Consider the following 18,822-nt stretch of genomic DNA (forward strand, 5'->3'; position numbering starts at 1 on the left):
GCAAACGTGTACTCAATTTTGCGATTTCGTCGGCGTTTTATTTTCTTAAACCCTACAAGCTGAGGACACTAGTCCCAAAGAATAAGGAAATACTGGAAAGATTCAAAATCCTTGCTTAATCTAACTACAAGAAGCCTACAAATCAGTGGAAACTTTAATGACTGTATTAATTGAACAGGTTTTGGCCGAATTTCAAGCTGAACAAAAATAGTGAATCGAGGGAAGAGTGCTAGCCGTAAACAAGACCGGAAAGATGTTTTCAATGACAGATAGGTACAGTTTTAATTCAGAACGATTCACCACAAGGTCCGGCTAACCCAGAACATTTAAAATTCTTTTTAGCTTCCGAACATTTTCTTGAAAATGTTATCATATAACAGACCTTTATTCCATCAGCAGTAGTTTCACTGCGCGCTGAATTGCGTAAATTTTAACCTTCAAAAATGTACTTACTTCGCCAAAACGGGATCCTTAGTGGTGGTTGACTTTGAGCTTTAAGTCCGCCAAAACAAGCATTCGAAAGCTAAAATGTTCAGTTTTTTGTTTTGTTCAAAGTTTTCCGTTCTACACAATTTGCTAAGGCCGATCCAAAAAAAAATCAATCATGAGAATTTTTATTGGTCGGATACTCGTCTGGTACAAGTTGGAAACTGGGCAACATACTGTGCTGTTGTGCTGGTCAAAACTTACTATTTTGGAAAAAAAAAATGTTTCTCCTGTTTCACCCTCCTTTTGTTAAGGAAGACAAGCTCAAGGTGTCCCGTGAGCTATCGTACGCATGCGCTTCCTTGCTTTGTTGTTGCTTTCTGTGTGAGAAGATTCATAGCCTTGAGACAAACTCAAAAATGAGGCAAAGTTGTTTTAATTTATTAATATTCTCGGTGTTTTGTCCTTAACTTTGCACAGACCAGACGTTTGAATTCGACGATACTAGTCCGTGCTTTTCTAACTGCTTTCTCAAGCCAACCGGAAGCTGTAGGTCATTTTGTGAGTTCCTATAAAATCAGTGGAGAATGAATAAAGGAACATGAAGTATGCGAAATATCACATTTATCAACTGCGGATGAAAGATTTAGAACATGGAAGATTATCGTAAAAAATATACACAATTTGATTATGCAGTTGCCGAAGGAAAGCCTGAGAAGACAATCAAGCTTAAACGGGATTGGAACCCATAATTCCCGCAACATCAGTGCAGTGCTCTACCAACTGATGTATCCAGCCAACTGGAATTTCACAGAATAAAAAGCTCCCAGTTGGAATGCGATATTATTGTCCATTCATCGACCTATTCAGTGTTTCATCCGCAGTTCATTCTATGATAGTTCACAAATTTGATATTCAATTAAAAACTATTTGCTATTTCTAATCGATTGGCGTAATTTTTGATCCTCGTGGATCACATGATGGCTCCCATCTGCCATCGATGTGTTCAGTGTTTCAATTCCAACATATGTTGGTTATTTTTTGCGGTCTTGTCTCTTATCCTTAGCTTGTTGCAGTTGTATTTGTCTCAGTATTAACCCTTTGAATCCTAGGTTTGTGCTATTTTTTTTCCATGACTTTTTGGTAATAAATCGTCTGAACCACTTAATTTCTCCATAAATGGAGATAAAATAAAAATATCTGCGGTCTTAAGAAACTGTGGGCTCAGGCTAAATTATCACGTGATACAAGTGACGGTTGTTGTTTGTTTCGAGCGAGTGCACGAGCACGAATCTGGTAAAATCATCGCTTTATAAGTGTTTTTCGAGCCATTTTCCTCTGCAGAAGCCCCCATTCTGGTATCCATGCTGACTGAGTCGCCAAACATGCTGTGTAGCAGACATGGAGGCCCACGAGTGAAGTTGTCTCTCTGGCCGTTTTGTGGGTGGAGTCCAGGACCTACCACGGCAATTTGGGCGAGTTTGGAAAAGCAAAATATGCAATGGATTCGAAATTTTGCTGTTAGTACTGGGTGGCTCGAGAACTCGCGCTATGGCTGAATTACCCAGAATTCTTTTTGGGCGTGAACGAGGCAATGTGAGATACGCAAGACTGGGTCTGATAAAATGGTTGAAGTATAGCCCTCGGAAAACGCCCAACCAACCACCAACCAAACAGACGTTATGGGAATCTGATCCCGACCAACCAGGTATTATGAGAATCTACCCCTCCCACCAAAAAGACTTTATGGGAATTTGCCCTTCCCAGCCCCGCCCCCGAAGCAGGAATTATGAAAATTCCCCCCCCCCCCCCCCCATAGGAACCAGACATTATGGGAATCTCCCCCCTTCCTTGCTTCTCCCACCAATCACACATTATGGGAATCTGCCCTTCCCCCAAGCAGATATTGTGGGAATCTATTCCCCCCTCCCCCTCACCACCAACCAGACGTTATGTGTATCTGTCCCCCCCTCCCTCTCCCATCCGATTCCCACCGACCAGATCCTCTGGGATTCTGCTCCACCCCTCCAACCAAACAGACGTGATGTGGCATGTGGATCTGTTTAAAAGGCGATGGGACAAAACCGATGACTGAAAAGCCAAGAGAAAGTGAAAGCACGTGGGTGTAAAGAAAGGATGGGAAAAATATTACAGTGCATGAGCTTACATCTATCGACATCTAAGTATTTTCAACCAGTTCTAACAAATAAGAACTGGTGGGCTTAGCGCGTGAATATCAGGTTTAAATATTTGAGAAAACAAAGAGGCTACCGAAGAAGGGATTATACAATCAGGCAGTCGCGAAGTTTCTCTGATCTCTGCTGTGTACAAACCAATAGATATTGGTGTTGTTCTGTTTAATTTCAGGTCAGTAGCCGAAACCTTCATTTGACATCTCTCTGGACCGGGGATTTAAAAAACAAAAGAAGATCACACAGGTATTTTATACCCATTCTGTCATTTATTTCATTTGTCTGTGTTAAAAATTATAAACTAGTTTTACAGCATTAAAGCTCATTGTCTATCGTCATAGTAATATTGCTCGATTGTCCTATGTTACACTCATTTTCAGATTTACTGCTTAAGCCTTGTCATAGTTAAGAAAATAAACATATACTATATAGCATTTAGTGAGTATTCAATAATTGCTAATTAAATTACAGAGCCATTGAATAGCTATTGTTTGTACAATGGTAAGGTTTGATGTTGAAACAGCCCAAGTAAGGAGCAGAGGGAATGATCACCCCTACCCCTTAAGTTTGTTTTCTAGTGAACAATACAGTTCAGGCTACACCGGTCACGACTGACAAATGGAGTTAGAAAGGTATATTGTAGATGTGCCGGTAAGGCCATACTGCTCTCCGAATAACAAGACTACGATTTGGTGTAAAAACTTTGATGATGGAAAGAAATGCCACAGATATCTTATATAGCGGAAGTTACAAAAAATACAACAAAGTATATATTGTTGTATACCATACCATTTGGGAAAGAACTACCTTGAAAACTTTGTTAATAAAACAATTTGCCTTAGGTGTAACTAAAACGAAAAATAGTACCGTTAAAGAATTGTTGGTCTAACAAGCACTTTATAAATCAAATTAAATCAAAATAATGCGCTTATCCTAATCTACCGAAATCCTGCAAATTTTTGCTTCAATCAAACCAGTTACTGTTCAACGAAACAGGCCCCGATTTGACCCATAACGCAAAAAGCTAACTAAAGATGCTAGAAACGAAAATAGTAAACAATTTTACAGCTACTGCAAAGGAAGGTTTGCAATAAAAGTACCAAAATGTAACTTTTTCTGCTGTAAAGAAGCCAATTTTCACTTAAATATTTGAATTCGATGATTATCCTTATCACACACAACAATTTGGTTGTTACTTAGAACTGCTACAGAGAGCGGTTCATTAAATTCTCCCAGGTTGTTGCCGTCCGTACCAAACTTTCCAACAAACTTACCATTCAGTTCAAAGACTTGTATTCTGTGATTATCCCGATCACACACAATCAGTAGTCCTGCCTTAGTCACTGACAAAAAAAGTGGATAATTAAACTCCCCATTCCCTCCCCCCCACTTACCAAACTTATACTTATACTCCCCCTCCCTACTAAACACCTGTATGCTATGATCACTAGCATCTGACACTATGAGATATTCATCACACTGAACACAGTGGAAAGGATAACTAAAAAAACCAGGCCCTGCCCCACCTAGCTTCATTAGAAAATTGCCATCAGGGGAAAACATCTTAATCAGTTTGTTACCTGAATCAGCAACAATAATATTACCCTGACTATCCAAGGACAAACCCAAAGGACAATAGAGCTGACTATCAAGGCGTCCTTTCCCACCAAACATACCCATGTACCTACCCTCCCCATTGAAAATCTGCACTCTATTGTTATAACAGTCTGCTACAAAAATCTTTCCATCCCTATCACAGGCTATTCCAAAAGGATGATCAAATTCCCCCTGGTTGTTACCATGGCGACCAAAGGATCTTACGAAATCGCCATTACTGTTGAAGATTTGAACCCTGTGGTTCATCTGGTCAGCTACTGCTATTTCATCCCTGTTACTCACTGCCACCCCAAGAGGATACTTAAGCATTCCAACATTCGAACCGTTTTTTCCAAAAGATAAAACAGGTTTGACATGGTATGGTTTCACTAACACAGTGAAAGGACTATCACGAACATGTTCCCCGTTTACTTTAATTGACAATTTACAGCTACCTTGGACTTTAGGAGAATAGCTAATGTTGTAGATTCCATCTTTGTTATCATCTATTTGCACTTTTGTCACGCATTCTCGCCCATGCACGTCTCTCATGTCGACCGTTACATTGTCACGCTTATTATAACACTGTCTTTTGTTAGCATTTCTTGTGGTCAAATTGAATTGAGCTTCACGCCCAACAGTTCCTTCTTTGAGTCCTTTGCCTTCGGCGATGGATTCACTTACTTTTGTTAGGAACAAAATTTCCAAGAATCCAATTTCTTCGCTTTTGATAATGTTCTCAATCTTTTGGTTTTCCACGAAAACCACAGTTGGCAGATATTCAGGGTCACGGGAAATATGCTTGGCTTGATCTATTTCTTCCAGAATCGTTGCCAATGATTTTTTAAGCTGATCGACATCAGCGTTTATACTTCGTGTTAACAGTTTATCAGCTTTTTCCAGCGAAAATTCGATCATAGATATTTTCTGCTGAATCTCAGTCTTTGTCCTTGCAACACTTTCACCCGACTTCCTTGTTTCGTTTTCTACCGCAGCGAGAATATTTTGTCTCTTCGCTTGAATTGTTTTGATCAAGTCATCAGTAAACCTGTTGACATTCCTTTTCACGTTTTCGCTTTGTTCAATTAGTTTAGCGTAGTCTTTATCAAGTTGAGTAATAAAGTTCATTTCTTCTTGCAAGTTGTGTCTTTGTTCTTGTGTAAGAGCTGTCATCTCGATCTTTTGAGCATCAGCTTCTTCTTCGATTAATTTCAATGTATGTCCTCCATGATCCAAATTGACGCAAGTTTGGCAAACTGTTTTTTCACATTTCTTACAGATGTACTTCAACTCTTCTTTCTGGTGTCCTTGTCTTGAGCAAAACACGGGTCGCTTCAATACATCCTCATAGTCCTTGTCTTGGAACTCTTTCACTGCAAGAACACGATGATCTTTGTTGTTTCGCATCATGTTGTGTCCAATTAGGCACTGTTCACAGTAAAACATGCAACACTGAAAGCAGTACGAAGCCTCGGAGCTTTTCTTGCCGCAGTTTCCACACGTTACTTGTGTTGTGTTGCATTCTTTTATGGCCAGCACATCGATCATGCCGTTCAGATAAAAGCTAGTCGGAAGATCCTTCAGATCGCCGCTTGCAGGCACTCTGCTAAGAGCTTGGCATTTCGGACATCTGAATGCATTTTGACCGCCACTCGTCTGATGCCAGTGTTTCAAACAATGCAGACAGAAACTGTGTAAACAGGGAAGCTGTCTAGGATCCTTAAATATATCCTTACACACCGGACAAGACACTTCTTCGCGGATATTGTAAAGCAACGTTTGGATATCCATGTTGTTTTCGCACACAAACGCGTTAACGAAGAGTGACCTTTGCGATAAGCCTTACCACACAATGGAGTGTTGTGATTTTCTATCATTAGCTTTTCTAGGAATCGTAAGCGTATAAGCCAATCACAGAACACTTTTTAAGAGGCTGTTGATGGTTTGGATTCCCAGGAATGTTTTCCTGGTGCGACAAGTTTTTGTTTGCAAATTAAAGACGTTATGCCAATCAAAAACAGTAAAAGGTCAATGAAGTGAACTTTATTATATAAGCTGTAAAACTACATGTAAATATAAAACAGTTGCGGCCGAACGAACTTGTCAGAAATTCGTTTTATTAGAAAATCGTTAATTCTCTTCTTTTTCTCTTCGACTTTGTCAGCACTTCGCACCACGCAATAGAATCTTGTGATTTTCAATCTTTAGTTTTCAGCCTGGGAATCATTGGCGTATGAGCCAATCATGCATAGAAAGCTGTTGTAAGAGGTTGTTGACTGTTTCGTTTTTGGTTTCTGATTCCCAGGTATGTGTTCTTGGCGCGCCAAGGTTTTGTTTGATGACACCAAGTCGTGCAAATCAAAGAGAGATGAAATACGAATGTACTCAGTCAATAGAATGGGGTCAATCAAGTGAAATGTGATTTTACTGCGATAATTAGAAGCCTCACAAGTAGTTTTCTTTTCCTGGATTTTATCGGCAGTCTATTTCATCACGTAATGAAATTTTGCGAGCCAATCTCAGAATGCTGTTTTAAGAGGTTGTTGACTGTTTGGTTTTGGTCTGTGATTCCCAGGAACGTTTTTTTATCGCGCGCATGTTGATTAAAGCCTATTATGCCATGAATTGCAAGCGACTAATTTACTAATGGCGATCAGGAAAATCAGGAGCGGTGGAACAATAGTAGTAAGGGACTGAAATATTTACTTCTCTCAACCTTAACTTTAACAGAACCTAACTTACATGTAAGGTCAGGCTTCCCTGCTAGCAGAGGTCTCTTTTCCATTGTATTCGCTGAACTGATGAGCGCGAGGAAAAGAGACCTCTGCTCTGGGTCGAAACGGACTGTGTCTAGCATGCGCCACGGTTACCTAGCGATCAAACGTCACGTGATGCCATGTTACTATGCGGGCTCACTAAATGACAGCGGAGAAACTGTAAACGAATGCGCGAGAGACAGTGGGCTCAAGTCATGGACAGCAAACAATACAGGGAGCATGCGTTTTGTAAGCGTCGTCCACGACTGCGGACGGCGGTTGAATCAAAGTCCGTTTCGACCCAGGGTAGAGGTCTCTTTTCCTCGCGCCCGTCAGTTCAGCGAATACAACGGACAAGAGGCCTCTGCTAGCAGGGAAAGGTCAGGCTCTTATGTACTGATTTTTGCTTGGTAAACCGCTCCCGCGAAAAAAAGCTTCTGAAAGCGACAGGCGCTGGAAGCATAAGTCGGAAAAAAAATTCAAACGAAAACTTCACTAAAGATTTGGTATCACATCCGGCTGGAGGTCCCACATGGCAGCCCAAATAACCAACTTTCTTTCCTTCCTTCCTCAATGCTGAAAGAATAACTGAACTGCTAGAAGAATAAACAAAATATTAATAAACATTATAGTAACGGAAGCAGTTCCATTCAGACTTTTATCAGTTTCAGTGAAAAAATTGAAGAAGGTTGATTTCACGGATTTCACTGAGGGAAGTATATTTTCCAATATTTCGAAAGGCACGGCCTTTCTTCTTCAGGGTATATTTAATTTAACATTGACCCTGTGACGAGAGACGTTACAATTTAAAACAGTTAAAATAAATACCTGAAAAACAGGCTAAAGTTACATAAACAAAAACGTTACAATTTGAAAATACAACTGGTCAATAGGCATGAGCAAAATAGCTAACGTTACAACTTAGAAAATGAAAACAAAATACCTAACAATGGGAAATTGACATAACTTAGAAGGATGAAAGACGGGGAAAATGTTCATGTCCCATCTCTCCTATTGAGACCTAAGGGTTCAAGAGTTTGACCCCTATCGATGAGGGATGCCATTCTTGCTTTGCGTACACTGTCATGATTTCGAGAGGAAAAAGCAGCATGTCAGAAGCGTTATGGTCGTCAGAAAGAAAATGTTCTGAGACTGTGTGGTGGGTTTGGAACTGTTTGTTTACTTGTTAACTGGTCTACGGTGTTCTTTAAGGACGGTGCCTACTATTGTTACTGCGCATACGTTCTGCGCATCGCGAGATACTCGGGTTTCCTATGGGTGGTGCCTACTAATACAGGAATATTTTTGCGCGGTTTAAAACTATACGGAGAAAGCAGAACTTACCAAATGCTTTTGGTATCTCAAAAGAAAATCGGGGTAACCATGCATTTTTCAGAGATGATTAAGCTTCAATTTAGGAAAAAATCCCATACATTGCTTTATATTTTGGCGTTTTTTGGAGATATTATCGCTTAATTATCTCTGAAAAATGCGTGGTTACCCCCAATTTTCTTTTTGGATTCCAATAGGCCTTGCTGAGATCTACTTTTCCCGCATAGTCATAAACCGCACAAAAATACTTCGGTATTAGTAGGCACCGTCCTTAAAACGGTCTTTAAGTCGTTGTTTTGCTTCTCCTATGTATTATTTGTGGCAGCGGTTGCAGTGTACTATGTAAATAACGTTTTTAGAGTCACAGTCTATATGATGATTAATATGTCTAGTTTCGCCAGTAGAATGAAATGTTCAACTGGTACGTCCGTCTGTTATGTAGTTGCAAGTTAAACATTTGTCTCCGCATCGAAAAGATCCATGGGGTGGGTTGTTTTGTGTGGGATTACGTAGTTTGGCGCTAACAAGTAAATCACTCAGGTTTTTGGTCCGTCGGAAGGCAACAAGAGGTGTGGCTTTGAAAACGTTTACGCAGCGGGGAGATGAAGATAGGATGTTGAAGTGTTTGTGAATAATGGATGATACAGAACGAAGGGCTGGATTGTATGTGACGACAAGGGGTACTCGTATAGGTTGGTTGGTGTCGGAGGTGTCTTTCGTAGCTATAGCGTCGGAACGTGGGATGCCGTTAACACGTCTTATTTCTTGGTTGAGGAATGAAAGATTGTATCCCCGTTTGTTGAGATAGGTTCTGAGTTCGGTTGTTTGGAGTTTAAAAGTTTCGTCAGAAGAACAAATACGTCGAAGTCTGAGAGCTAAGCTGAATGGAATGGCTCTCTTAGTGTGTCTAGGATGACATGAAGATTGTAACAAGTATTGGTGTTTGTCAGTAGGCTTAGTGTAAAGGTCGTTAGTGATAGTGCCGTTATAGAGAGACACACTGACGTCCAGAAAGGGTATAGATGTGAGAGAATAATTGGATGTGAATTTAATAGTTGGGTGAATATTATTGAGATAAGTAGTGAAGGTTTGGAGGTCGTCGAGAGAGTGTGTCCATATCATGAAGATGTCGTCTATGAAGCGCCACCATATGTATGGTTGAAATGGAGCACGTAGTAATGCGTCCGTCTCAAATTTGGCGAGAAACAAATTGGCGTAAGAGGGAGCCATTCTGGTTCCCATAGCAGTTCCGTGAGTCTGTAGATAGTGTTTGTCGTTGAACGTAAAATTGTTCATGGTAAGGATCATGCGTATGAGGTCACATGAAGTTTCAGAACTTATGGTAGAAGGGGTGCGGTTACGTGTTTCGAGGAAGACTCACATGCGGTGTATACAGCTTTATACAGTCTCCATAGTGAGCTATATGCTGCAACACATATGCACAGTTCTACGGAAACACCTATCCGCGAACAAAATGACAGTTCATGTATAAAATTTAACGTTTTAGCCATCATAGAAAACACAGCGTCAAGCTTAGCCCCACCATGGATCGAACTCGCAGCCACCAGATTGGCTCAAACCAAGGAGCCAATTGAATTGCAGGGTTTTCGATCCGAAACATGGGTTTATAATTTGACAAGAGAGCGCGTTTGTTGAAATGATACCGAGAACTCATCTCTATCATTTCTGAAGAATCGGCAACTGATGAGATCCACAAGATTAGGATCGAAACCGCGGTCTTGCCTGACCATTGCCTTAAATGCTACAGAATTTACTTACGGCCGAAGGACTAGAAGCAGCCCCTGGCCAGAGCACGTAAACACAGGAGGAAAATACTCAGCTCCCGCAACACAAACCTCACAGTTACAGAGCTTAGCGGAGCGACAACAAAACACACAGCCGTAACTTAAGCGGCCTTTAGCCCTCAATTTAACGCATTGCATAGCTTTCAAAGAAGCTACAATGCTTAAGAACGGATCAAGGGACAAATAACCGTGATAAGAAGCACAGCATCTTGCAACAAAAGCAAATAGCCGGGCCCGGCAATCTGACAAAAGCTGCAAGATAATGTATAGTTATTACACGGTTCAAATCCTATCCTTACAACGATAAAAAGAGAGGCTATACTGTCACGAGATGCACTGAAATGAGCCATACCAAGCCTAAACTAAATGCCACAAACGGGATAAGAACGACAGTCGCTAAACGGAAACGTAACAACAAGAGGTCAAAATGACCTTTGAGATCAATTACAACACATGCGACAGTTAAACACATGGCTTTGTTCAGTGTCTATCGCGCAAATCCTCCAAATCATAGATGGCATTTAATAAGAAGAAAATCCAACGCTAAAAGAAAATTTTACCGGGAGCACCGTTCTTTTCATAGAGAAAAGGGTGTTCTTTGGAAAACATAACCCGTGAGGGCAAAACTCTTATTTAGGCTAAACACGCACATGAGAGTCGTGTAGGCCTGTCAACCCCATTATGCCCTATTTACCAGTTGTATTTTCAAATTTCAAATTGTAACGTTTTTGTTTATGTAACTTTAGCCTTTTTTGAGGTATCTATTGTAACTGTTTAAATTGTAACGTATCTTGCCACAGGGTCAGTCTCAAACATACCCTGAAGAAGAAAGGCCGTGCCTTTCGAAATATTGGAAAATATACTTCCCTGACCGTGAAATCAGCCTTGCTCTTTTTTTTAGATTATTTGCTTTGAAATTTTACGTGCCCGAAACTTTTGTTTTGTTTTCGCCACAAAAATGGCGCAAATTAATCTATTTTGAAACATGATTAGAAATTAAAATGAGTCTGTCTAACTGAATACAATATGATGCTCAAATCTAATAGCATAACAATAGTATGGGTAAACAGCCTACAATAGATATTACTTCTCCCGTAAATCTATACTTTTGACTGCACGCATGAGAATAAGGAATCGAAATGAAATGGTCATCAAAGACAAAATGACTTGATGCTTAAGCAAATTCTCCCAACTACTATGAAACTATGATAAGACTGATATATGAGTAGATGTGAGGAGAATATCAATTTCGATACAGATACTTCCAAGATACAGATACTTCCAATCGGCTGAAAATAAGGGACGAATATCAGAGAAGATACGAAAACTGTGCAGTCCCCCACTGTGCAGAAATGATCTCGACTTGTTTTTCTAAGTTTTGACCTTAAGTCGTGTCAAAAAAAGAAAGCCGTTAATTTCGCATTTTCCCCCACCCTATGCCCCCAAGGAGATTGAACTGATTTTAATAATGGATTGGTGTAATGGTCCCTAACCTAGGAAAAGTTTTCCCCACCACTTCACAAAATGACCATGGCTTGTTTGTCGATGATTAGGCATTTATTCGATACCATTAATGTTGTATCATCTGATAAAGAATATTAGTATTGATCCGTCAAATTTTGGTGGATTAGTGAGCATATGCGGTCATATGAGCATATGACCGAACATATGCGGTCAGTAATGTACCAAACAATTTGCTACTTATTTTATTTTACCAAAAGAGATAAAAATACACATTCTTATGCATAGATGGCTTGATCTCATCAGCTATTGTATGACTTCATCTTTCCGTAACTCAAGGAACCGATTCTTTGCCAAAGCGTGTGTCAGGAGATGACCGAGCAGCTTATGAAAGAGACAGGCGCTGCAAACGTGAGTCTTCTCGAAAAAAAAAAAAAACTTTTAAGGAAAACGCCACAAAAGATTTGGTACCACATCCGGCTGGAGGTCCGTCAGGGCAACCCAAATAACCAACTTTCTATCCTTTCTTTTTCAATGCCTGAGAGATCTAGAACAAGTAATTATATATAAACTGCTAAAAGAATACAGCTATTTAAATTGACGTTGTCGGTTCAAAGCATAAAGCTAAAAGACAAGACCGAAAGTTTACGTGGGATTTTTATGAATAAATTCATCAAAATCAGTCATGCCTGGAGAAAACAATAGGTTGTAATTAGCAGCACAATGACCTGCACGTGCAGGGATGATTTTGATGAAATTATTCATAAAAAATAATCCCACAAAACATTGCGGTCTTGTATTTTAGCTTTTTTAATCCGACAACGTTAATTGAAATAGCTGTAAACAAAAGAAGAATAGACTAAACCTTGTTGGCACACGTGAAACCCATTTGAAGTAAACTTTGTGGATCACGTGCGAGTGATCTGACTTAAGTAACACGCCTCGTGTGCACGTGTCTGCTAACTACTAAGTACAACCGGCAACCTGTTCTTCAGTAAAAATATCTCGCTTTTTATTTTATTATTATTTTTTTTGTCGTCCAATCATTCACTTGGACTCCAAGTGTTCTTTTCTCACGCTAGCTTTGTGACTTCTTGGTATGTTAGCTTAGTTTCTCAGTTGCTGTTTTTTTCTCTTTTGTCACCTCGACTTTTCATGTGTTCGTAGTCCAGGGAATAGCGAACTGGAGACGAGATGCCATTTTAAAGCTCAGGAAAACAGCCCCCTCCCCCCCCCCCCCCACCCCACCCCCATCATCGCTACAGACCTGTGCTCTAAACTGCTTTATAAATCTTTTTAGTATCATCATCATCATCATCATTATCATCATCATCATCATCATCATTTTTTTTTTCATATCCAACAGTAAAAGTAACGGAAGTAGTTCCATGCATTCAAACCTTCATCATTTAAGGCTTCGTTTTAGATTTTAATCCTCTTTGCTCTCTGCTCTAAGCGACGGTGTGTGTCACGCCGGTGCGGATGTTTTGGGGGTTCCCCGAGCGTGTTCGAAGCGACAATAGGTGGTTTTCACCTCACACATCGTCACGCAAGTGAAAAAATAAAATCCTCAACCATTCAATAGATAAAGTCAAGAAATTGATATGTTGTAGAAGAGTGATACATAAACATGTGTGAAAGCCACAGGGCTGTGCGATATCTCCTAATCGAGTTATTCGAGAAAATGTACCACGGAAAATTACAGAGTTTAGTATGGGACGCCATGTTGGTGCCCCGTCTGATGGGCACCAACATGGCGGCCGGAAACCAGCAAAAACATCTGGAGTTTATCTTGGCTATTTCAAAGCCTTTCTTCTCTCTGCTGAACTTTCACACATTGACATTAACGCTTCTATTACATGTTAGCTGATCAGACCTAAAAAAACACGAGGCGAATCGATGTTTTTATGTACGTGACATGTTTAGAGCAGCAACCCTTCTGTCACGCACTGCGCAAAAATCTAAAATTCAAACTGCTCTATTTTCAAAACAAAGAATGCTATCCTGCTGAAAACAAGCAAGCCGACGGAAATTTAGATTTTCTTATATGTGATGAAGGTAAAACCCCCCAAATTGTGTTTAGTTGTGAATTTCACTTTTTTATGACGTCATGTGAAAACCAAGAATTGTGCGTGCAATTCGCCATAGTGTCTTATTATTTAGAACAAGACTTCTACAAGTAAAGTAGTAGAATACGCATTACACAACTGCGGCCACTATTTCAGCGGGGAACAAGGTGTACAAATTATCACTGGAGTTTGGATTATTACGTAATTAACCTGAAAACTATTACGTAATTCTGCAGGGTGATAAAAACTGCGAGGGGATAGTAATATGAAAACTCCTTAAAACAACCAACAATTCATCATATTATATGAGTACCTAACAAACATCTTTATTCTTGTTCAACAATTTACCATTAATCACAAATGAGCTTTTTCCATATTAGTGCCGTGAGTTTTTATAAATCCGCAAGATGCATTTTTTTTTACCATAAAACATTTTTTTTATAATACAGAGAGTTTTTAAGCCGGAATATTTTTCTGAACAATACTAGTAAACTAACGAAATTACCCCTCAATAGGGCTACGAGATATATTTTCTGGTACTATTTATCAGTTTAATCCTACTAGAAAGTGTTCAGTTCAAATCAATCAGTACGTAAAGCAACTCAAAAGAGTTCCCCACGAGTGACGGGCTCCATCATAACTCTAAAAGTCAAAAGCATCTCACCTCTTCTTCATAGCGGGTAGCAAGATTTCGAGCCATTACTGTGTACTGAACAAATGTCTGAAACAATTCCGATAATTTGTGCTGCAGCTTAGCATCTGGCAGCTCGAAATTCCTCGACCCCGACAACAGTTCCGCATTCAGTTCCTTCAGAAACATGAAAACATCGTAAAGGGTTTGAATTTCTTCGTTAAATTGCGGCATATCCTCGCTCACACGATGATCTTTCAAAAGACTGGGAAACATGACAGACTTCTCCAAGGATTCCACCTTGTCGGTGAAATTTTTCAGCGCTCCGAGCAGGCAATTCTCCAACTGCGCTTTGTTTTGAAATTCTTGAAAGGATGGCAGCTCTTGATTCGGGCCGAGGTTAAGTATGGAAGTTTTGATGTACTTTGCGACCAAAGCGAGCTGATTTAATCGGTGACAAGAATCTTGGATTTCTCGTTCCAGCGGGACATAGGTCTCCCCATTACCACCATATCCTTGCGACAATTTAATTCTCATCGCTTTCACCATGAAATAAAAAGCACGCATGCTCATGTTGTTCAGCAGAAAGTTATTACCGGTACTACGTTTCGTTTGTGGAATCAAATCTTTCACTGGCAAATCGATCAGCTTCATCGGGATCAAAACTGTGCTGTCCATCAAATCAACCGTTTGCACAAACTGTTCCATTACAGCGAGAAAGGAACACTTGACAGAATGCAAACGCCTCTCCATTTGTTGTCAAATTCTTTCCAACGTAGCCCGATCAAAATGATGCAAAAATGAATGTTGACGAGCTGTTCTCCCTTAAAAACATCGTGCGTACACGAAGGTTTGATCCTTCGTCTATTCCTGCTTGAAACCAAATAACCAAAGCTCTTTCCGAGCCGTTTATTTACATTCAAAGCTCCCTTAGTTTTGTCTGAAGCCAACGTGACATTTTATTTTTCCCTCGTGTGGTGCTGTTGGTTAACACGTGCTAAGCATGCTACCGCCATCGACTCATAATTTCATATATTGGCGTCGACTCTTTTAAAGGGGAAGTATCACGTGAATCTGATGTCATTTCAAAACCCAAAAATGTTTGTCTGTCATCAGAAGAAAAAGTAATAATAATTTTCTATAGTTTTGTTCTAGCGAGACACATGCAGAGTAGGTCGGATTCGATCGAAAAATGTTAGCCTATAACGTTTTTCAAGTTTTCGCGTTTTCGTTTTCGAAATGCGTTAGAAGAGATCACGGGTTATTCCTTTCAAGAATTGAGTTAATTTCTTTCCTCTCGTTATTTTAGAATTATTTTGTAGCTAAGTGAAGGTGTTATTTCAATATTTATGACAAAAGAGGTAAAAAAATAAAAACCACCCGTGACACTTCCCCTTTTATTTCATACTTGCCAACTGTGTACGATTTCTGACGAACACTCATCATCGCTGTTTCTGTAGATTTTATATCGCTCACTGTGAAAGGATATCTATTTTAAAACCCTGGCAAATCTTGGTCGTAAAAAATGCATAGCACCCATGTCTCTGTTGTGATATAACCTAATACTGTATTCTTATTGGTGCATGAAACGTTGAGTAATCTTAAAGAGTGATGTAATAAGAATAAGCTGTGCTACCAGGAGCCATATAATCATTCAGGGATGGAGACCGTAAGCGTGCTCTCCACGCGTCCCCATCATGTGTTGTACCAAAAAATCTATTTTTAGAAAAAATTGCACCACCCTTCAGGTCATAAACCCGCGCGGGTACACGCATATTTGCGTCGGGCTACTATCTTATATCAGTGGAAAATGGAAGAGAAAGTCCAGTTCTCTTTCGACAAAATTACATAATTTTTAAATACTTTGAATGTGAAAATAACATTTTATTACCCTGTAAATGTTTACTGAAGTTCCTCCGTCGAAACTCACTAAAGCTGTAAACTAAAGCATTGGGGACAACTCCAGGAAATTCTCCTGGCTGAGTAGAACATGACCCTACAGTACAAATATAAAATATTCTCCGCGATGCTGATATATATAAACTTAAATTTTATTTGAGAAGTCAGTTTCAACCGTTTATTTTCAAATTGGTGGTAAATCCTTGAGGAGGCGAGTTAAGGCCATCGTCTCAAACATTTTCTACGCGCTCACTGGCTTGAATATTCGATTCGGCGCTTGCAACAAATTTTGTAAACTGTCAGTTTACGAGTTTATGGTTTTACGTAATAAGCCAGCCCAAGTTTAGTATAAAAAACCTTTAATGCCGAGTGCCTGTGAAACAGGAAATGGTTAAACAAGTGAGGGATTACCAAACGACAGGTTAAAAAGAATTCAGTTCATTGGCAGAAATTACGTAGTCAATCGATTTGAGTAGATTTCGTTCACAAGTTCAGTGCCAAATTTTTCAACACCGGTCAGAAGTGAATTTCTGGATTACTTTTCTTCGCCGAAAAGCTTACTGATTCTTATGACGGCTATTGGGTTACTGCTTTCTAGAAGTATTACACGTAAGACTTGAGATTAATGTTCATTCGTTTATTAGTTGTTGATTTCTATGGTCATCCAAGGGACAAGAAAGCTGTAAGCACCTTCTTAATCTGTTTTTAAACTCTTTCTTTTTTTCAAGTTCGCAGGATGATAAATTTCCTCAACATCAAAATAAGCTAATAATTCGCAAAATACCTCAGGCAGAACTTAAGAACTGACGATCGAGGTGAAACGAAACTACTAGCAGACATAGGCGACAAGTTTTCATGCATGTCTGCGGGAGTGAAAACAAGCTAAAATGACAGAAGACATTTTTGACCTTATTTTGAAGTACGTATCTACACTAAAACTCAGAAACCAATCCAAATGTTTCAACTCGGTGTCGGTCACAGTCAAATGCATCCTCCACTGTTTTATATCCCAGCATTAGTACTCGGCTTTGTTTATAGCCAAGAAACCGGCTGCGGTTTTACGAATGTGAGAAGGTATAATTTTTTAGCGTTTTTTTTCCCTGGATAGAAAGACCATCCATGTAGCCGGTTGTTGTTTTCCTTCTTCCTTTGCATGGCCACGGAACTTGATTCCAAGCAGCAAAAAGCTCTTTTTCCAGTTCAACATGAGCAAGAAAACAGTGAAAGCTGAAAGAGTTCAATACGGAAGTTGCGAAAACTGCGAAACAACTTTGCAGCATCATAACTTTCCACAACTGTTTAGACTTCCTCCAACAACAGATAACTGAACTTTAGACATTTTTCGGGTACTATATAAACCATATCATACTGGCAAAAGTGACACAAAAAGCAGCTGAGAAAAAATTCAGTAAAGTTAAAGTACTTAAGTCTCTGAGTACATTTTCTTGTAAAGGCCATGTTACAAGAGGCAATTTTTCTTGCAACTTGCAACGCAGCAAAGTTGCGTCACAAGTTGCAAGAAAACTTTGACGTGTAACACCCCATTTTGCAACTGCAATTGTTGCGTTGCGAGTTGCAAGAGAAGTTGAACCATCCTCTACTTTTCGCAACGTTGCGAGACAAGTTGCTTGGGTGTAACATCTCCTCTGCAACTTGCAACGTAATTTTGACACGATGAGCCAATCAGTGCGCGTCCTTCGCTCGCGGGAGATTTAAAGATGGCGGCAGTTGTCAACAATGAAAAGAAACTGAGTGACAACGAAAAAAATTGAACTGTTAAGTTGCGAAAAAATTGCGAACGTGTGACACCCCCTCTGCAACTTGCAATATTTTTCAGTCATCATCATTGCGTTGCAAGTTGCAAAGAAAATTGCCTCGTGTAACATGGCCTAAAGCTTCTTTCATACATTCAACTGAAGCAACGCACGCAGCCCCACCGTTTCGGCGCCTTTTGGACTTTACTGTGAGAGCCGTGTGATCAATAGGCCGCTTATTCCAACTTTCCCCGTCTTCTTTCAATTGTTACCTTTTCGTTGTGAGAGTCTAATTCCTTTAAATATGGGCACTGAGAAGATATTCCCTGGCAGAGTTTTAAAATTTGGACGCCATTTTGAACGCCGAAAAAAATTTCAATTTCTCCACGCGCGATCCTGGCCATTTACACGCGTGCGCGTAGCGCGTTTGGCACAATTTTTTCTAAAAATAGATTTTTGGTACAACACATGGGGAAAAGCCCACAAGTCAAAATGGCATCTCGCTACGGTCTCCATCCCTGATTGTGGCCGTCCGCTGTCATTGTGGGTTCGCCTGTAGTATTGTGGTTGTCACGTCGCCTTGAATGCAGGAGACTGGGGATATTGTCCTCACCCGGAAACCATATTTTCACATAGTACGTTATATCTTGCCTTTACACTTCGACTTTCTTTGTTCCTTTAATATAACAGGTTACCACAGTGATCCTACGTAAAAATATGGCTGATTCACTTAGCACGAATCTTCTTCCCTGCTGTCTGTTTCATGAAACAATACTTGGAGGCGTTTGCAGGGCGTGACGGTGCCGACCTTTTATTCTAACATGAAGTTTACTTTCCAACACCTCCCCTACTCTTTTCATCAGTGGTAATTATTGCAAAGTCCATTTTGAGTTCGCTTGCT

At 39.9% G+C, this 18,822-nt stretch overlaps 4 protein-coding genes and 1 pseudogene across 6 annotated transcripts in view; 3 read left to right on the top strand and 2 right to left on the bottom strand.

Annotated features, from left to right (window-relative positions):
* LOC146448459 (E3 ubiquitin-protein ligase TRIM45-like) overlaps positions 1–18,822 on the top strand; it is a 216,495-nt gene that overhangs the window by 73,259 nt on the left and 124,414 nt on the right. The window lies entirely within an intron of this gene.
* Positions 1–18,822, top strand: part of LOC146448463 (E3 ubiquitin-protein ligase TRIM45-like) — a 90,981-nt gene that overhangs the window by 51,247 nt on the left and 20,912 nt on the right. The gene's annotated exons all lie outside the window — the stretch shown is intronic.
* Positions 1–18,822, top strand: part of LOC146448467 (E3 ubiquitin-protein ligase TRIM45-like) — a 79,135-nt pseudogene that overhangs the window by 22,536 nt on the left and 37,777 nt on the right. The window lies entirely within an intron of this gene.
* Positions 2,981–6,019, bottom strand: LOC146448469 (E3 ubiquitin-protein ligase TRIM45-like). Its single transcript, XM_085102525.1, has one exon. It carries the CDS (start codon positions 6,003–6,005, stop codon positions 3,756–3,758), a length of 2,250 nt encoding a protein of 749 aa, XP_084958651.1. The 5' UTR covers positions 6,006–6,019; the 3' UTR covers positions 2,981–3,755.
* Positions 14,001–15,255, bottom strand: LOC146448470 (uncharacterized). Its single transcript, XM_085102511.1, has one exon. It carries the CDS (start codon positions 15,019–15,021, stop codon positions 14,287–14,289), a length of 735 nt encoding a protein of 244 aa, XP_084958637.1. The 5' UTR covers positions 15,022–15,255; the 3' UTR covers positions 14,001–14,286.

This window comes from Pavona decussata, unplaced genomic scaffold (genome assembly GCF_977016875.1).
Source record: "Pavona decussata unplaced genomic scaffold, jaPavDecu1.1 SCAFFOLD_912, whole genome shotgun sequence".
NCBI lineage: Eukaryota > Metazoa > Cnidaria > Anthozoa > Scleractinia > Agariciidae > Pavona > Pavona decussata.